This window comes from Pseudorca crassidens, chromosome 1 (assembly GCF_039906515.1).
Source record: "Pseudorca crassidens isolate mPseCra1 chromosome 1, mPseCra1.hap1, whole genome shotgun sequence".
Lineage (NCBI taxonomy): Eukaryota > Metazoa > Chordata > Mammalia > Artiodactyla > Delphinidae > Pseudorca > Pseudorca crassidens.
This window is the reverse complement of record NC_090296.1, coordinates 31,781,941-31,798,012: the sequence shown is the minus strand read 5'-3', so window position 1 is coordinate 31,798,012 and position 16,072 is coordinate 31,781,941. Positions and strand designations below refer to the sequence as shown.

The 16,072-nt window shown below is 34.8% G+C and overlaps 1 protein-coding gene across 6 annotated transcripts in view; it reads left to right on the top strand.

The window, feature by feature from the left end:
• Window positions 1-16,072, top strand: part of PCNX1 (pecanex 1) — a 171,087-nt gene that overhangs the window by 80,528 nt on the left and 74,487 nt on the right. For 4 of the 6 annotated variants that reach the window (XR_010942113.1, XM_067731811.1, XM_067731797.1 and 1 more), the window contains 3 exons: window positions 6,882-6,972; window positions 8,480-8,537; window positions 10,333-10,550. Coding sequence is in view for 5 of the 6 variants with exons in the window: in XM_067731811.1 (XP_067587912.1) it covers window positions 6,882-6,972; window positions 8,480-8,537; window positions 10,333-10,550 (367 nt within the window). In the remaining variant the exon portion in view is untranslated. The remainder of the gene's footprint in view (window positions 1-6,881; window positions 6,973-8,479; window positions 8,538-10,332; window positions 10,551-16,072) is intronic. The other 2 variants (XM_067731819.1, XM_067731833.1) reach the window with 1 other exon arrangement.

Sequence of the window (16,072 nt, the reverse complement as noted above, 5' to 3'; positions counted from 1 at the left end):
ACTTTCTCCTGCCTTCCATGGGCTCATACATAGTCATGTGGCAACTTCTAGCTTCAGGAGAGGCTGGGAGAGGCCTCTAAGTAGATAGACATAGGCTCAGCTGAAATTCAGCGAGGGGAAGGTCCTATTTTCAGGAGGGATAAGGACAAGATGCATACTGGAGGCCAGACATCAGTCTTTGCCACAGTAAGACAATAAACGCTTCAGATCAGTAAGATTAAGATCAGTGACCTACTAGAAAAGTTGAGAGTTACAAGTAGCTTGCAATTATGGGCAAACAGCTCAACTTTGCTCATAATTTTTGAAATTGCAAATTAAAAATAGGATTATGATATTTTTCATCTACTGAATGTGTAGTGATGTCCATTGTTGGAAAGGGTCTGGTGAAATAGTCCACTACAAGATTGAACATTTTTGGAGGGAGGTTTAGAACAATAGACCAAAAATGCCGATATATTTTAATCCACAAGTTTCACAAAAATGCAAAGATATATGTACGTGGATATTCGTGGTAGCATTGCTTGTAATTTGGAAAACTGTAAACAATCTAAATGTCTGTTACTAGAGAAACCCTGATGTATTACTCATGAACATAACTGTAATGTTCAGAACTTGATATATATGTGTTATCGACATGAAAAGGTAAGCTATTTAGTAAGCAAAAGAAGTAAATTTTAGAAAGTGTGTATGAAGAGAATGATCCATTTGTTTTGGGACAAAATGTAGATAAAAATTGTTCAGAAGACACAGAAACTGCTCCTGGCAGTGGCTTTCTGTGGGGAGTGGGGAACTTTCTTCGTTTCATATACTGCTTTTGAATCTTTCGATGCGTCATATTTTTAAAATGAAACACAAAAACAAAACAACAAATGTCCCTCATTCTCCAGAACCTTGATTAGTAACTTGTGGGAATTTCACTGACTACATGCTGTCTCATGTTCATCCATCTACTTGGTCTTTTACCTGACTAGTCTTTTTTTTCCTTGTTTGTTTTTAAATCAACTTTGTTGACATATAATTTTGGCATGATAAATTGTATTCATTCAACATGTACAATTTGGTGAGTTTTAACAGATGTGCACGTCTGTGAAATCCCACAGTCAAGATACAGAACATTTTCATTATCTTCAAAAGATTGTGCCCCCGTTGCAGTCCGTGCCTCCTCTGCTCCTGGCCACAGGCATCCACTGTGTGCTTTATGTCATTATGTTTTTCCTCTCCTAGAAGTTCATATAAATGCAGTCACACAATATATCGCCTTTTGTGTTTAGTTTTGCACTTAGCATGGTGCTTCTGAGATTCATTATGTTGTTAGCAGTATGTTCCTTGTTGCTGTGTATTCATTCTATGAGCTTACTATATATTTTATATTCATTCATCTGTCAATGGACAAGTTTGTGTTGTTTCCAGGTATTGGCTCTTATGAATAAAATGTCTAAAATGTTTTCAAAAGTAATTTTATATTCCCACCAGCATGTACGAGTTCCAGTTGTTCCCATTCTCGCTGACATTTGCTATTTTTGGCCTTTTAAATGTTAGCCCTAATGGGTGTATAATGATATCTCATTGTGGCTTAAATCTACATTTCTGCTGTGAGCAGGGATGATGAGGATGCTTTGGTGTGTTTATTGACTATACATATTATATATCTTCTGTGAAGTGTGTCCACATCTTTTACTCAGTTTTAAAATCAAGCTGTTTGTCTTATTGACATTTAAGAGTTCTTTTGATATTTTAGATACAGCTAATGTGTCAGATACAAATTACAAATATCTTCTCCCATTCTGTGACTTTTTTTTGTTTATTTATCTAATCATTTGTAATGTCATCAATGTCATTGTTATGGATTATTTTACCAAGATGAGGAGGACTTGCCCTTTTGAAGGAGATGTGAGATGATGAAATTATATCAGAATGTGAACTTGTACATTCACTTCTGGAAGGTTCACCTGATCTGGGGATTCCACTTATTGAACTGACATGTTGTGTTAAGTCAGAACTAGCGAACAGTGACCATGGCAGTAAAATATATCAGTATATGAATCTCTTTCAGTGTTACCAAGCCATAGACTTTATCTGTCTTTTCTTACCAGTACTCAAAAGCTCTCTTCTAAACCAACCTCTTTCTTCTCATTTCTACCCTTTTTCTTATTCTTCTCCTGTTTTAAAAACCTAGCACAGCATTGCACGTTCTAGGAAGAAGGGCTGGTTGCCAGTGTTGAACAGGGGCAACATAGTGACTTGATTTCCATTTAGCACGAGAATTAAAGAGACTTTATAAGAGTAAGGCTTTTGGTCTAGGACAGGGATTGGCAAACTATGGCCTGATGACTATATCTAGCTTGACGCTTGTTTTGTAAATAAAGTAAATATTTATTTTATGTGTTTTCTGTGGCTGCTTTCACGCTACAACGGTAGACTCGAACTGTTGCAACAGAGACCATCTGGCCCACAAAGCCTAAAATATTTATTATCTGTCCCTTTACAGAAAAAGTTTGCTGATCCCTGGTCTAGGGAGAAACAGGTCCATAAACCTGTAAGCAGCAGTAAAATGAGTCATTTCTGTCTGGGTGAAAACTCATGTTTCCTCAGAGACTCACAGGCACCACTCATAATAAGGGGGGTGCTATCCAAGAAATTGGAACTTGTCAAGGCCTTCTCTCTTAGAAGTGTCATGTATTCATTGGAATGGCATTGTGAGCACGATACTCATCACCACCAGAAAAAGACACTTTTCGTAGAGTACTCAAGTTCGTCATAGAGATGTGTGTAGTCCCCCAGTTGTCTTCTAAAAACACTGTAAAGCTGCCTCCCTTGTCTCTATCTCTCTTTGCTCTTGTAGGCCCTCCTTGCGCTAAGAATAATGCTAGAAAAGTGAGAAGTCAAGCAGTGTATCAGGGTTAGGCTTGGAGAATGCAGAATGAATGGGGCTGTAGGGTGGGGATCTACAGAAGGAAATCGTCCAAGAAATGTAAGAGGCCTTCTTTGTCGTTGGTGCTAGGAAGATTGAAGGAACCCTACGGATGATTTGTCCTTCTGGTAACCACCTCTTTCTAAGATAAATAAGTGAAATGAGAGTGACATTAAGAATGCATTAAGGGTTTCTCACAATATTAACTGAACTTTGTGCTACGTGGTGAGGAGTTTTATTGATAGGACTAATTAGAGAATCTCATTAATTTCTGTGTCTTATCAGCGTTTTGCCAGTGTTTGTTTTGATTTTTTATTTTTTAATTTATTTATTTAATTTATTTATTTTTGGCTGCGTTGGGTCTTCGTTGCTGCGCACGGGCTTTCTGTAGTTGCGGTGAGCGGAGGCTACTCTTCGCTGTGGTGCGCGGACTTCTCATTGTGGTGGCTTCTTTGTTGCAGAGCACGGGCTCTAGGTGCGTGGGCTTCAGTAGTTGTGGCTCGCGGGCTCTAGAGCACAGGCTCAGTAGTTGTGGCGCACGGGCTTAGTTGCTCCGGGGCATATGGGATCTTCCTGGACCAGGGCTCGAATCTGTGTCCCCTGCGTTGGCAGGCAAATTCTTAACCACTGCACCACCAGGGAAGTCCCCAGTGTTTATTGTGAATTTGTGACTTCAGGGAAATGCTTCAAGTGTCCTTGTTCCTTAAGTCAGTATTCAGTTTTACTTATCTTCTTGTTCATCACTTATGTATTGACCTGTGGTTACTGGAAATTCTCCCACCTCAAGAAAAATAGGGTTTTGTGTAATTAAATTGAATTTTTGAAGACAATAGCAGTCATTATTGAATATTTGAAACAGAAATACCAGGTGCCTTAACTTTTCTTTATCTTAGAGATGCTATATCATGGCCAATGTCATTATTAAGTCTGAAATTCTAGCCTCCAATCTTGTTTGTGTTTTTCTTTTAAAATCATGACAGAGCCATACTGTTAGATATAATTAGTTATGACCTGGGAGTTGAATTATGAGGAGATAACTTAGTTTATAATCATAATGCATGTGAGGAGGACATATTTCATTGATGTTCTACTTTCTTCCCAGTTAACGTTCATTAGAAATAATATTTAAATGGAAGTATTTTTCTAAATACAGAATACTTATTAAAATAGGGTTATTAATAAGGGCACATTTACTTATTAGTTCAGAAAGGTTAACTGTGATTATGGTTTTAATCTCAAATGAGGTATATGTCAAGTTGTTAGGTTTGCTAAGAAGATTTGTACAAATTTAAGATATTATTAATTTTTATAAACCAATAGCAGTATGTACTTATTTCTGTTTTGGTTATTTTTGAAGATGTCTTTAGTAGATTATTATATTCATATATTAAAATGTTACTAAGTTTTTCTCTGAAACCTTAAGCTAAACACTTTTTAGTGTAATTTTTTTTTCTGAATTATCTTCTGAATAAAATTTGTTACTTCAGAAGTGCTGTCAGCGGCCAAGCCCAAAGATGTAAGAGGGACATAGGATCTGTTCTTTTGGTGGAGTTAAGTTGGGACTACACCGTGAAGCCTTAATACCAAGTTAGTTTGTTCTGACATATGCCATGTATGTTTTTATGAACCTGACATGTTTGTAAAGTTAGTAGGTAGACAGACACTTCTTAAGGAAAAAAAACAGCACTGTTGAAGTCATGCACGTTTGTTGAAAATTATAACTGCCCTTTTCTTAGACATGTTTTATGCCTTGTTTAAATTTTACTCCTTGTTACTCCGTGGTTTGTATGCATTCAGAGTTGTAGATTTGTAGTTGTAGGTTTATGTAGTAATAAAACTACTCAGTTTTCCCAGCTTTCTTTCTGAAAAGCTTTTGGGGGGGGTGTTTTATTTTTATTTAAAATGCACCCATTTCTATATAAGTCTCATACTAGGCATCTATACATAAAAGACAACATAGTTGCAGTAATGACTTAATCATCTTTTACTGTTTCATTTGAAAATTACAAAGAGTAATATTTTAGTTGATTTCAGTTGCATATAAATATGTATTATTTTTAATATCCCAAGAACAGGACTTATATTACTAAAAATCCCATGGAATGCTTAAATACTCAGAATATACTCCAATAATTTAAATTCTACTGAATATAGAATTAACTTATTTCAAAAATACATACAAATTATGTGATATAAACACAAATATTTATGCATTCCATTCTTACTGGATTTCACACAAGCCCGCCCAGCTCTGTTACTCTGATTTAGTCATTTAATATGGTTTTATAATTCTGCATTTATGCAATCTGTGATTTTGATCAGGTGTTTCTTTTTTTCTGCTAATCTAAGTTAATTTTAGCACAGCCCATCTCTGATTATCCATGCTAATAAGTAAGGAAAGAGCACAGCATAAAAAGTTACAATTTAAAAATAATTTTAAAATCTCAGTCAAGGCAGTTTTAAACTTTTTTCTTTACTAACAATTTCTGCAACCCACCCTGTCACTTCAAAAAACTCTATCATTTCATTTTAGTTCCCTGCTCTGGTTTCTGTTAGAGGTGCGAAGAGTGAGTAACTCATGGCTGGAAGACAGGGGTGTAAAAAGCGGAGTTTTAGGTAATCTACATGCTCAGTAATCCTTTGAAAAACAGCAAATGAGCTGAGCATTTCATAGAATGCCTTTTCCCCTAATTTATCTCAGGAGTATTTTGACCAAAAAAAATGCTACTACAGAAAACACCATAATAGGATAAAATATTATGACTCATAGAAAGTACTCAAGTAATCCTGTTTAATAAAGTACTTTTTCTGATTCTAGTCCTTTTGACGAAAGAAGTAATTGTTGAAATGTTCTGTGAACCCTTGGTTATATTAGAATATTATGGGGGCCTTTTATTGTCATTTTTCAAGGATTTCACTTAAATAAAAATTCTTATTGTATACTGTTTTCATTGTAGTCATGGAAAAGAAGTCTTTTAGCCTTGTCATCAAGTTGAAATTGCCCTTTAGATTTCTCATATTTATAACCTCGGTAGTTCTAGCTAGTAAAACAAAAACCTCATAAATACTCAAAAGGCAGTCTGGACTAGATCCAAACAGTTGCAGTTATATACCTCATCTTATTGTCCTACTAGAAATTTATATTCATTCATTTATGCTCCCTACCCACCATTGATATGGCTTACCATAGATCTTCAAAGTACAGCATGCATTTCAGACAGTATTCAGGTTTCTAAAATTCCATTATCAGAAATCATTTTACGTTATACAGTTCATTTTAAGAGAGTTTTTTTTTCAAACCTATATTTTTTGCAACCAATAAAATTTCTAAGCCTTTTATCAGTTCTGTAGATACTTGGCTACAGAAAATGGTGTTCCTAAATTCTTTCATAGAGTTCTTGTAGAATCATACAACTATTAATATTCATTGAATACTGTAGTTTGTCACCAACATTATTATGCTTCATTCATTGAACTTCCTTAGATCCATTCTGATACTTTTCATTTCTTCTTAAAAGTAAAACAAAACCAAAAAACTCTGAAGGTAATCACATAAATTTGTTGTCTTGCAGTTTGAGCTATCTTAAAACTTAAGCAGCCCTCCAAATGGCTACTCACCACTTGTAAGTAGTGGTCAGGTGACCTTTAAACAACATTCAGTTTGTTTGTATTATAATTTGAATTGAGAATGTGCTGGGAGGAGAAAAGAGAAGGAGACTGCTATTACGAAGCTGACTTAAATCACTTGTAACACCTGATTATGTATGTTGACATTTTGCCCCACTGTTTAGCATTCCTTTTCAATTCACATCATGCTGAATTACATGTAGATCATTGTTTTTTAAATATTTTGGAAAAAGAAGGTTATAGTACATTTTCTTAGATTGTAACAAGCTTAAAATTAGTGTTTCATGAAGGAAAATTTCTGAGTATTCTAATGGCTTTTTTAAAAAAATCATTTATTTGCTAGGTAAGTTCTCTTCTACGCTTTATGAGACTGGTGGCTGTGATATGTCACTTGTGAATTTTGAACCAGCAGCAAGAAGAGCATCCAATATCTGGTACGTGTGAAGTCATATTAGGAGAGTGTATGTACTTGCATATGTTTGCCGTTTTTAAAGTTTGTAAGCGTTGAGATAGAAAAGTTATTTTGAAAGCATTTGTTTATATTGGCTTAAATAAATTGTCATTATGCATTTGTCGCCAAAGAATTAAAGTAGAATTTTTTGCTGTGGAAAAAAAGAAAGCTGTTATTCTTAAAACAAAAGCTATTATGTATTAAAAAAAAATTAAGTAAAAATTTCCTGTAGATCTTACCATGGGACAGCGGTTTCCCGCAATTTCAAATTTAACTATGTATATATATTGCATGATGGAAAAAACTTACTAGAAAAATATTTACACAGCTAAGTTCAAACCCATCGATTCTCTTTCTTTGTGTAATTTCAAATTTTTATTTCTGTGTGAGGGTTTTGGTCAAGTGTCTTTTTAAATGATTATCTTTCATTTTGTTTTTAAAATGTGTTTACCAGCTGTAAGAAGGAGGAATTTCTTAAAATATGGGTCATACATTGCATTTAGTTTCTTTTCTCTCCTTCCTTCAGGAAGGAATTATGTAAGATAAGAGAGAAGTTAGGAGGAAAGCAAATAAGAAATAGAAATCTTGATCGTATAACATAATCAATTATAGTTTAGAATGTGTTAAATTTTTTCTGAAATTTTAATCTTACTCATCTATTCAAATTGCTGCATTGAAATTCATTGTTGATTGATTAGCTCACTTTTTTTCCACAAGAGTCATTTGATTCTTATTTTAGGACTTCCATTTAATAGTGGGACACACCTATTTATATGTTACATATCTATGGGCAGTTTTTTCAGTTTTGAGGGTCTCTTTAAAGCAATAGGGTCTTGTGATCACTTAGCTTAGCATGCTGAAAAGATAGAACATTTCAGAAACTGTACTCTTTAATAAAGCTCCTTCAGTCCAGTTTCAGAATTCACCCCCTCAAAAATGATTGGAGTGTTTAGATGATTTTGTAGCAGTGGAAGCAATAGGAGGATGGAGCAATGGGAACACTTTATTATGTTTAATATAGTTCAAGATAAGAACAATTCCTTACACCATAAATGTGGTAAGGTCTTAAGTTTTGAAATCTAAATTTGACTGAACTGTGGAAACTGAATTGTCACGTTCTAGACTATTATATCATAGGTTAAATTTATTATGGCTCCTGGCAATATGTTAATTGCTTTCTTAAACAATTTTCACAAGAACTTTGTGATAGAGGTACTTTTATCCTATGTTACCAATGAGGAAACTGAGGTATAAAAAGGTTAGATAACTTGTCCAAGATCTCATTCAGTTGTTGAGGAGATTTGAATATAGATACTTTGACCCAGAGGCTATGCTCCTAATCACAACTCTAGGAAAATTCGATTTTGCACTTTGAACTTTACATGGAAAAGTAGCCAGTGTAAGTATCATGTAATTGTCAATAGACTTATTTTTCTTTCTACTACTTGACAAGCTGTTTATTCCCTAAAGTCTTCTTCATTTTTCTTTAGTGACACGGATTCACATGTATCCAGTTCTACCTCAGTTCGATTTTATCCACATGATGTGGTAGGTTTTCCTTTATTTTTATAAAACGCTGTATTTTCAGATTAAGTAGCTATACAAATCAGAAAATTGATGAGGTTACAACATATCAATTTTGTTGAAAACTGGCAAAATCACCTTTGCTGTCCCATAGTGGATCTCTTCTCATAAGTCCTTTGTTAAGAAACAAACAAGCGTAAAGCACCGTGATGTTTAATTAGCTATTTATGAATCAGTAATTACACTTTTGAGGGTACATAGAGGTCTGTTTACTCACCAGTGTCATAATCTGGTTGTGCCGTTTTTAACTGTGCCATTTTAAAACTTCATTTTGAACATTATGATTTTGGTACATAGCTAACTGATTAGGTACTTATCTACTAACTGTTGGTTAACTATTAGTTATTCATATACCAGTGTGTGTGCTGAGTGATGTTATCGCTGTGTAAAAAATTGCCCTATGAGAAGCAGTGGGTATATTTTAAAAAGATAACACTGCCTTTGTGTGATGTATATCAAAATATATATATCGAGGTTAGAAAAGATAAAACAGTTGAAATTCTTATAAGCAATATTTAAGAGATATGAGGTACGTGTAGATAAATTTAGTGCCAAAGAGATTAATTATTAGCGGCTTCCTGAAGATGATGAGTTGTGAGCAGGGTTTTAAAACCATAGATGTGAATTGGCACAGAACAGTAGTTTTCAGCATTTGGCAATGTCTCGAAATATTTTTGCTTGTTACAACCACGGGGATGCTGTAGGTATCAAGTGGGTGGAAGCCAGGGATGCTGTAAAACATTCTACAGTGGAAAGCGTAGCCCCCACCCAAAGAATTATCTGGCTTGAAAGTACCCGTAGTGCCAAGATTGAGAAACCCTGGCATAGAGGATAAGGGAAAAAAAGTGTTTGGGGAGCTATTTATCAATGCTTAGAGACAGAAATGGCTGTTATATATAAGAAACATATTTTCTTGACTATACCCCACCCCTGTGTAGGAAAAATAAAGACTGTCCCTACTCTTCTGCTGCAGTGTATTCCTGGAAACTCCACAGGAAAGCAGAAATGGGGAAATGATTACGGTGATCCCTTGGTATCCGCAGGGGATTGGTTCCAGGGCCCTGTGCGGATACCAAAATCTGTGTTTGCCCAAGTCCTTTATATAAAATCGCATATTAGTATTTTCCACTGTTAAATGGTATGAGAGCCTTGAGACAGCAAAATACTGGCTAGTGCTATGCTAAATGCAGTAAACTTTGGATTCTTTCAGAGGAAGGGGAAACTGGTGAATGGATGAGTTGAAGCTGAAACAAATGTAATGTGGTAATATCCTGTATAGCCTCAGATGAGCAGCCTGCCAAAACAGAAATAAAGGAGTGTGGGAGGGATTTGAAAACAGCAGTAACAGTGATAAGAGACTGTACGAAGAATTGAGATTTGAAGGCATTGAATCCAGTGCAGAGGAGCTTAGATTTGACGCAGTAGTGAGGTTCATAGCTTAATGAGAGAAGAGAAGGGGTAGGGAGAAGGGAAGCCGCTAATGATTCCCTGTTGGTGATTTTAATGGATTCACTAGCTATACAATCATAAAATACTAAAATTTCAAATACTTCCTAGTAAAATCTTTCCAAAAGGCCTTTGTTGTAGTTCACTTCCTTTTGTCACCTTCTGTAGTTTCTAACAATCATAAAATATCCACAGGAGTGGACTAGTGTAGAGAATTAAGGAGGTTTAGATAATTTGCAAGCTGATTAAGTAGCCCTTGAAGCATGACTTGATTGAAGACACTTTAAGCCTTTCAATGCCGATTTTCTTTTAGCTCTCTCTTCCACAGATTCGACTGAACAGACTATTGACCATCGATACAGATTTGTTGGAGCAACAAGACATTGACCTGAGCCCTGATTTGGCAGCTACTTACGGTCCAACAGAAGAAGCTGCCCAAAAAGTTAAACACTATTACCGCTTTTGGATCCTGCCCCAGCTGTGGATCGGCGTTAACTTTGACAGACTCACACTTTTGGCCCTGTTTGATAGGTGAGAATATAGTGTGATATTAAAGATATATGCAGATTTTATTTTTAAATTGAAATGTATTCAATTACCCATTGAGTATTTGACTTGGTTTCCATGTTGGAAGGTGTTTTCTATTTTGGTTCTCTTGAGATAAAACTTAAGTTAGTAAGGCTCCCAAACATGGACTCTCCTGAATCTATTAAAAGCTTTTTTTGTGGCAATTTTAATATGTTTATTTAAAAAAATGCTTTTATCATTAAGAATCATGCAGCTGTACTTAAAAGCCAGAGAATTTGAGATGTTAATGACCGTAAGGTTATATGTAATATGACTAACTATAAAAGGTATAATAGTAAACAGTATTAGTCAATTATGAACTTGGTGACCAACTGCTGTTTCTAGTTGACATGGAGTAACAAAGACTGGGTTTACTCTTCTACCTGAAACAATGCAAAACATAAAATGCATGAAACAGTGGTTTTCAAGACACTGGAAATAAGACAGAAAAGGACCGTGATTCCTGAGAAATGGGAAGCAAATTATGTGAGCCCACCTTACTGCCTTAAGAGAGTCCCCAGGCTGTGGTACTTAAGTAGAGTCCAGCAGACTTCCTGAGTTGAGGAGATGGAGCTCAGAGTCCAGGGAGACTAGAGCAGCTCAAGTCTGTAGGATAGAACATCAGAGAGAGGATTGCTGCTCAGAGAGATAACCTCAGAGACTTTTCGTGGGTCTCCTCAACTGTTCAGCAGAGTATTGGTAAGAGAATGTATATGAGGAAGCCAGGGTCAGAATGATGTGAAAGAAACAGAGGGACAGTGCCTGGCACACAGGGCTGGGGATAGTGCCTGTCCCCACCCACCATAATAATTAATCCTTTATGATGCATTGTGTAGGGTACTCAGGAAAGTCTTGCCTTAGAAGTGCGGAGTAATTAGCCCTAGCATGAGCACTGCTCCAGACCCACCTAGCAAGTCATAAAAGCAAGACCTGAAAGGATCAAACTGTTCCCAAGTAGCATAACAAAGCTCAACAAGATTTGTAGAAATCCAGAAATTCTCACCACATAAAAAGTTAAGATTCACAATATCTGGCCTCCAGTCGGAGACTACCAAGCATACAGAGAAATGACAATGTGATTTATAATGAGGGAGGTAAGGAAACCAACCTGTAACTGCCACTGATATTAGAATTAGCAAAGACATTAAACAGTTATAAGTGTACTTCGCATGTTAATAAAAATTAAGTAGAGATATGGAAGATATGAAGAAAAAAGACCCAAGTCACACTTAGAGATGAAAACTAAAATGTCTGAGATGAAAAATACAATGGATGAGATTAATTGTAGATTAGACATTACAGAAGAAAATGTAAGTGAAGCTGACAGCATGGTAGTAGAAACTATTGAAAGTGAAACAAAGAAAAAAGAATCATTCTCCTACTCCCATCCGCCAATGAAAAGAATATACAAAATGAAAGTAAACCAAGGGAGACAGGAAGAGAGAAAAAAATTTGAGGAAGTAATGGTGGAAAACTTTCTAAATTTGATGAAAAGTACAAATGTACACATTGAAGAATCTCCATGAACCTCAAGTACAAGAAACATGAAAAAAACTATACCAAGGCACATAATTGCTCAAAACCAGTGATAAAATCTTAAAAACTGCAAGAGAAAAAAAGATGTAGTTTGTACAGAGGAACAAGAATAAGGAAGACATCAGACTTATTGTTGGAAAAAATACAAATGAGGAGATGATGGAGCCGCATTTTTAAAGTATTGAAAGGAGAAAAAAACTCAATCTGGAATTCTATAGCCAACAAAACTGCAAAAACCAAGATGAAATAAAGACATTTTTGGACTAGGAAAAACTGAAAGAAGTTTTTCAAGCAGACCCACACTACAAAATATATTACAGGATGTCTTTCAAGCAGAAGGATAGTAATACCAACTGGAAATATGGACCTACCCAAAGAAATAAAAGATCACTGTAAATGGTAAGTAACTACATGAATAAATATGTAAAAATTTTTCTTACTAATTAAATCTCTTTGAGACATAATTGGATATTTAAACAAAAATAATAATGGGGCTTCCCTGGTGGCGCAGTGGTTGAGAGTCCGCCTGCCGATGCAGGGGACACGGGTTCGTGCCCTGGTCCAGGAAGATCCCACATGCCGTGGAGCAGCTAGGCCCGTGAGCCATGGCCGCTGAGCCTGCGTGTCTGGAGCCTGTGCTCCGCAACGGGAGAGGCCACAACAGTGAGCTGCCCGCATACAGCAAAAAAATTTAAAAATAATAATAATAATGATGATGTATTGTGTGATTTATAAGATAAGTAAAAGTAAATTTCATGACAATAATAGCATAAATGACAGGAAGGGGCATATAAGAGTATACTACTATAAGTTTCTTATACTGTATATGAATTAAATATAAGTTGCTTATACTGTACGTATACTTATACTATGTCACTTGAAGTAGACTGTCATAAAACGTATAGTAAAGCAACTACTAAAGTAACAAAAGAAAGAGTTATAACAGGTAAGTTAAAAAAATAAAGGAGATAAAATAGATTCATAAAAATTACTCTCTTAATCTAAAATAAGGCAGAAAAAGAAAGAGATCAAGAACAGATTGACAGAAGATAAATGACAGTATGATAGTTGGAAAAGTCAGAAATTGTCAAATTGGAGAAAAAAAGCAAGACTCAATTCTTTGCTGCCTACAGGAAATGCACTTTAAATATAAAAAAAGAAAAGATATACCATGCTAACACTAATCACAGTAAAGCTAGAGTGGCTGAATTAATGTCAGACAAAGTAGATTTCAAAGCAAAGAATATTACCAAGGTAAAAGGAGGTCATTTTATAATGATAAATGGTCAATTAATGCATAGGATTTAACCATCCTAAATGTTTCTACATCTCAAACAGTGCTTTGAAGGAAAAGCTGATAGAAATAGGAGAAATGGATAAATTCACAATTATAGTTGAATTCAACACACCTCTCTCAATAATTGATAGAACAAGTATGTAGAAAATCAACAAAGATATAATTGTCAGCCAACCTAAGTTGATTGACATTTATGGAACACTCCACTCATAACCACAGAATACACATTTTTTATGTGCACACAGAACATTTACCAAGATAGACCATATTCTGGGCCATAATATAAGGATCAAATTTAGAAGGATTTGAGTCCTATATAGTGTGTTCCTTGACCACGGAGTTAATTATAAATCAGTAACAAAAGAACCTTGGAAAATCCCTAAATATTTGAAAGCTAAATACATCTAAATAATTCATAGGTCAAAGGACAAATCAAGAGGGAGATTAGAAAATATTTTGAACTAAATAAAAGTGAAACACAATCAGAATTTTTGTGATGCCACTAACACAGTACTTAGAAGAAGTTATAGCACTGAATAAGAAGAAAAGTCAATTCAATGACTTCACCTTCCCTCTTAGGAAACTAGAAAAAGAAGATCACATTAAGCCTAAGAAAGCAGAAGAAAGAAAATCATAAAGAACAAAGCAGAAATCAGTGAGGACACAGAAGACAGTAGGGAAAAATCAAGGGAACCAAAAAGCTCAATTAAAGTAATATACTTTAGCCAGGTTGATCAGGACAAAAAAAAAAAAAAGTTACAGATTACCAATATCAGGAATGTGAGCTAGGATATCAGGTAATTTTTTTCTACAGGTAATTCTACAGGTAATAAATGGATAATAAAATATTATGAGCAGCTGTATGTAAATAAATTTGACAGTGGACAAATTTCTTGAGAGATAAAAATTATCAAAGTTCTGAAAGAAATACAATATCTTAATGTTCCTATATCTATTAAATAAATGGGCATTGTAGTTAAACACCTTCCCATAAAGAAAATTCCAGGCCTAGATAGTGCCAAATAATATCCCGAATCAGTGAAGTGGAGAAAGGATAAGCTTTTCAACAAGTGGTGCTAGAAACATTGGATTTCCATATGCAAAAAAAAAAGAAGAAAAGAAAAAGAAAGAATTTGTTTTATTACCTTGCATCATATTACGAAAGTTAACTCAGAGTGGATCATAGGCCTAAATGTGAAATCTAAAACATAAACTTCAGAAAAAAGCAAAACGTAGGAGAAAAGATTTGTGACCCTGGATTAGGCAAAATTGCACAGATGTGACATCAAAAACAGATCAATGAAAAAACAAATTGATAAATTGGATTCATCAAAATTAAAAACTAACAAAAGCCGAAGGGAGAGCATGTGTTCAGTGACAAGCGACATGGACAGAATGTAGTGTAACAGGGCTGACAGGGATCATTGGATTCGGCAAATCTGGAATTCCACAACTGCCATATGAGAACAAATGAAAATACCAGTGTTTCATTTATTGATTTGAAATTACTATTGAACTTGTTTTAATCTGGGAGAACTATCAAGTGAAATAGTACAGAGATGTTTGTGAATTTTATTTTTTAGGTCAATTGATTATAAGTTGTGCATTGATGTAATATAAAGAAATAAAAATGTTTTTATGATTATGAAAACAATTCTTTATTAAATATGTAGAAAGATTTTAAGACAGAGGCCAGCCCAAATCCTTCCACCCAGAGAGAACCATTATTAGTAGTACCAATTGATATATTGTCTTTTTAAACCTTTATATGTATGTTTCTTAAGTAATAGAACTTGTATCTTCGTATACAGTTTTGTGTCCTCCTTTCTTTGTATAGCAAATGTACTGAGCATGTTCCTGTGTCAGTAAATATTCTTTAAAATCAAGAGTTTTAGCACATACTTAACATTTTGTGAATAAAATATCCCCAAGAAGTGAGATAGATTCTTATTTTTTGGCATGATTTATAAAAGTCATCTTCAGGGACTTCCTTGGCAGTCCAGTGGTTAAGACTCCACTCTTCCAATGCAGGGGGTGCAGGTTTGATCTCTGGTCGGAGAACTAAGATCCCATATGCTGTGCAGTGCAGCTAAAAAATAAAATAAATTAAAAAAAATTATCTTCATTGCTGTATGTAGTATGTTGAACATCGTACTGCTTCTTTTACAGTGTCAGTTTAGTAAAATATAGAATTGTCTGAGTAACTTCGATAGAGGCAGCATTGATGGTCTATCACTGCCTTCATTCTCAACATATGTAAGAGCCTGTGTTTAAGTAATTTTAGTAAGATTTCTGATTATTTCAGATGATTTAGATATGGGAAATGAAACCACTTGGTATCAAACTTTGGTTACAAACTTTGTCATATAAATGTTTCCAATTTAATTTTCTAGAAACTCTTTTGAGATTTTGTTTTTCGAACTTGTTTCTTTGTATATTTCCTTTATTTTCCGTTCAGGTTGTTCAGTTATTTGGCAACAAACTTGACAGAGAAGCAGATGATAAGAAGAGTAAAGTTATAACGTAGAAATTGAAACTGTATTATGTATTATAATAAGAAATTCACAGTCCACTGTAGCATGCTTTATTTGCACATAAGAATGTGTGCCAGTTTTCCATCTAAACTGAACATACCTTTTCAGTATGATTCAAA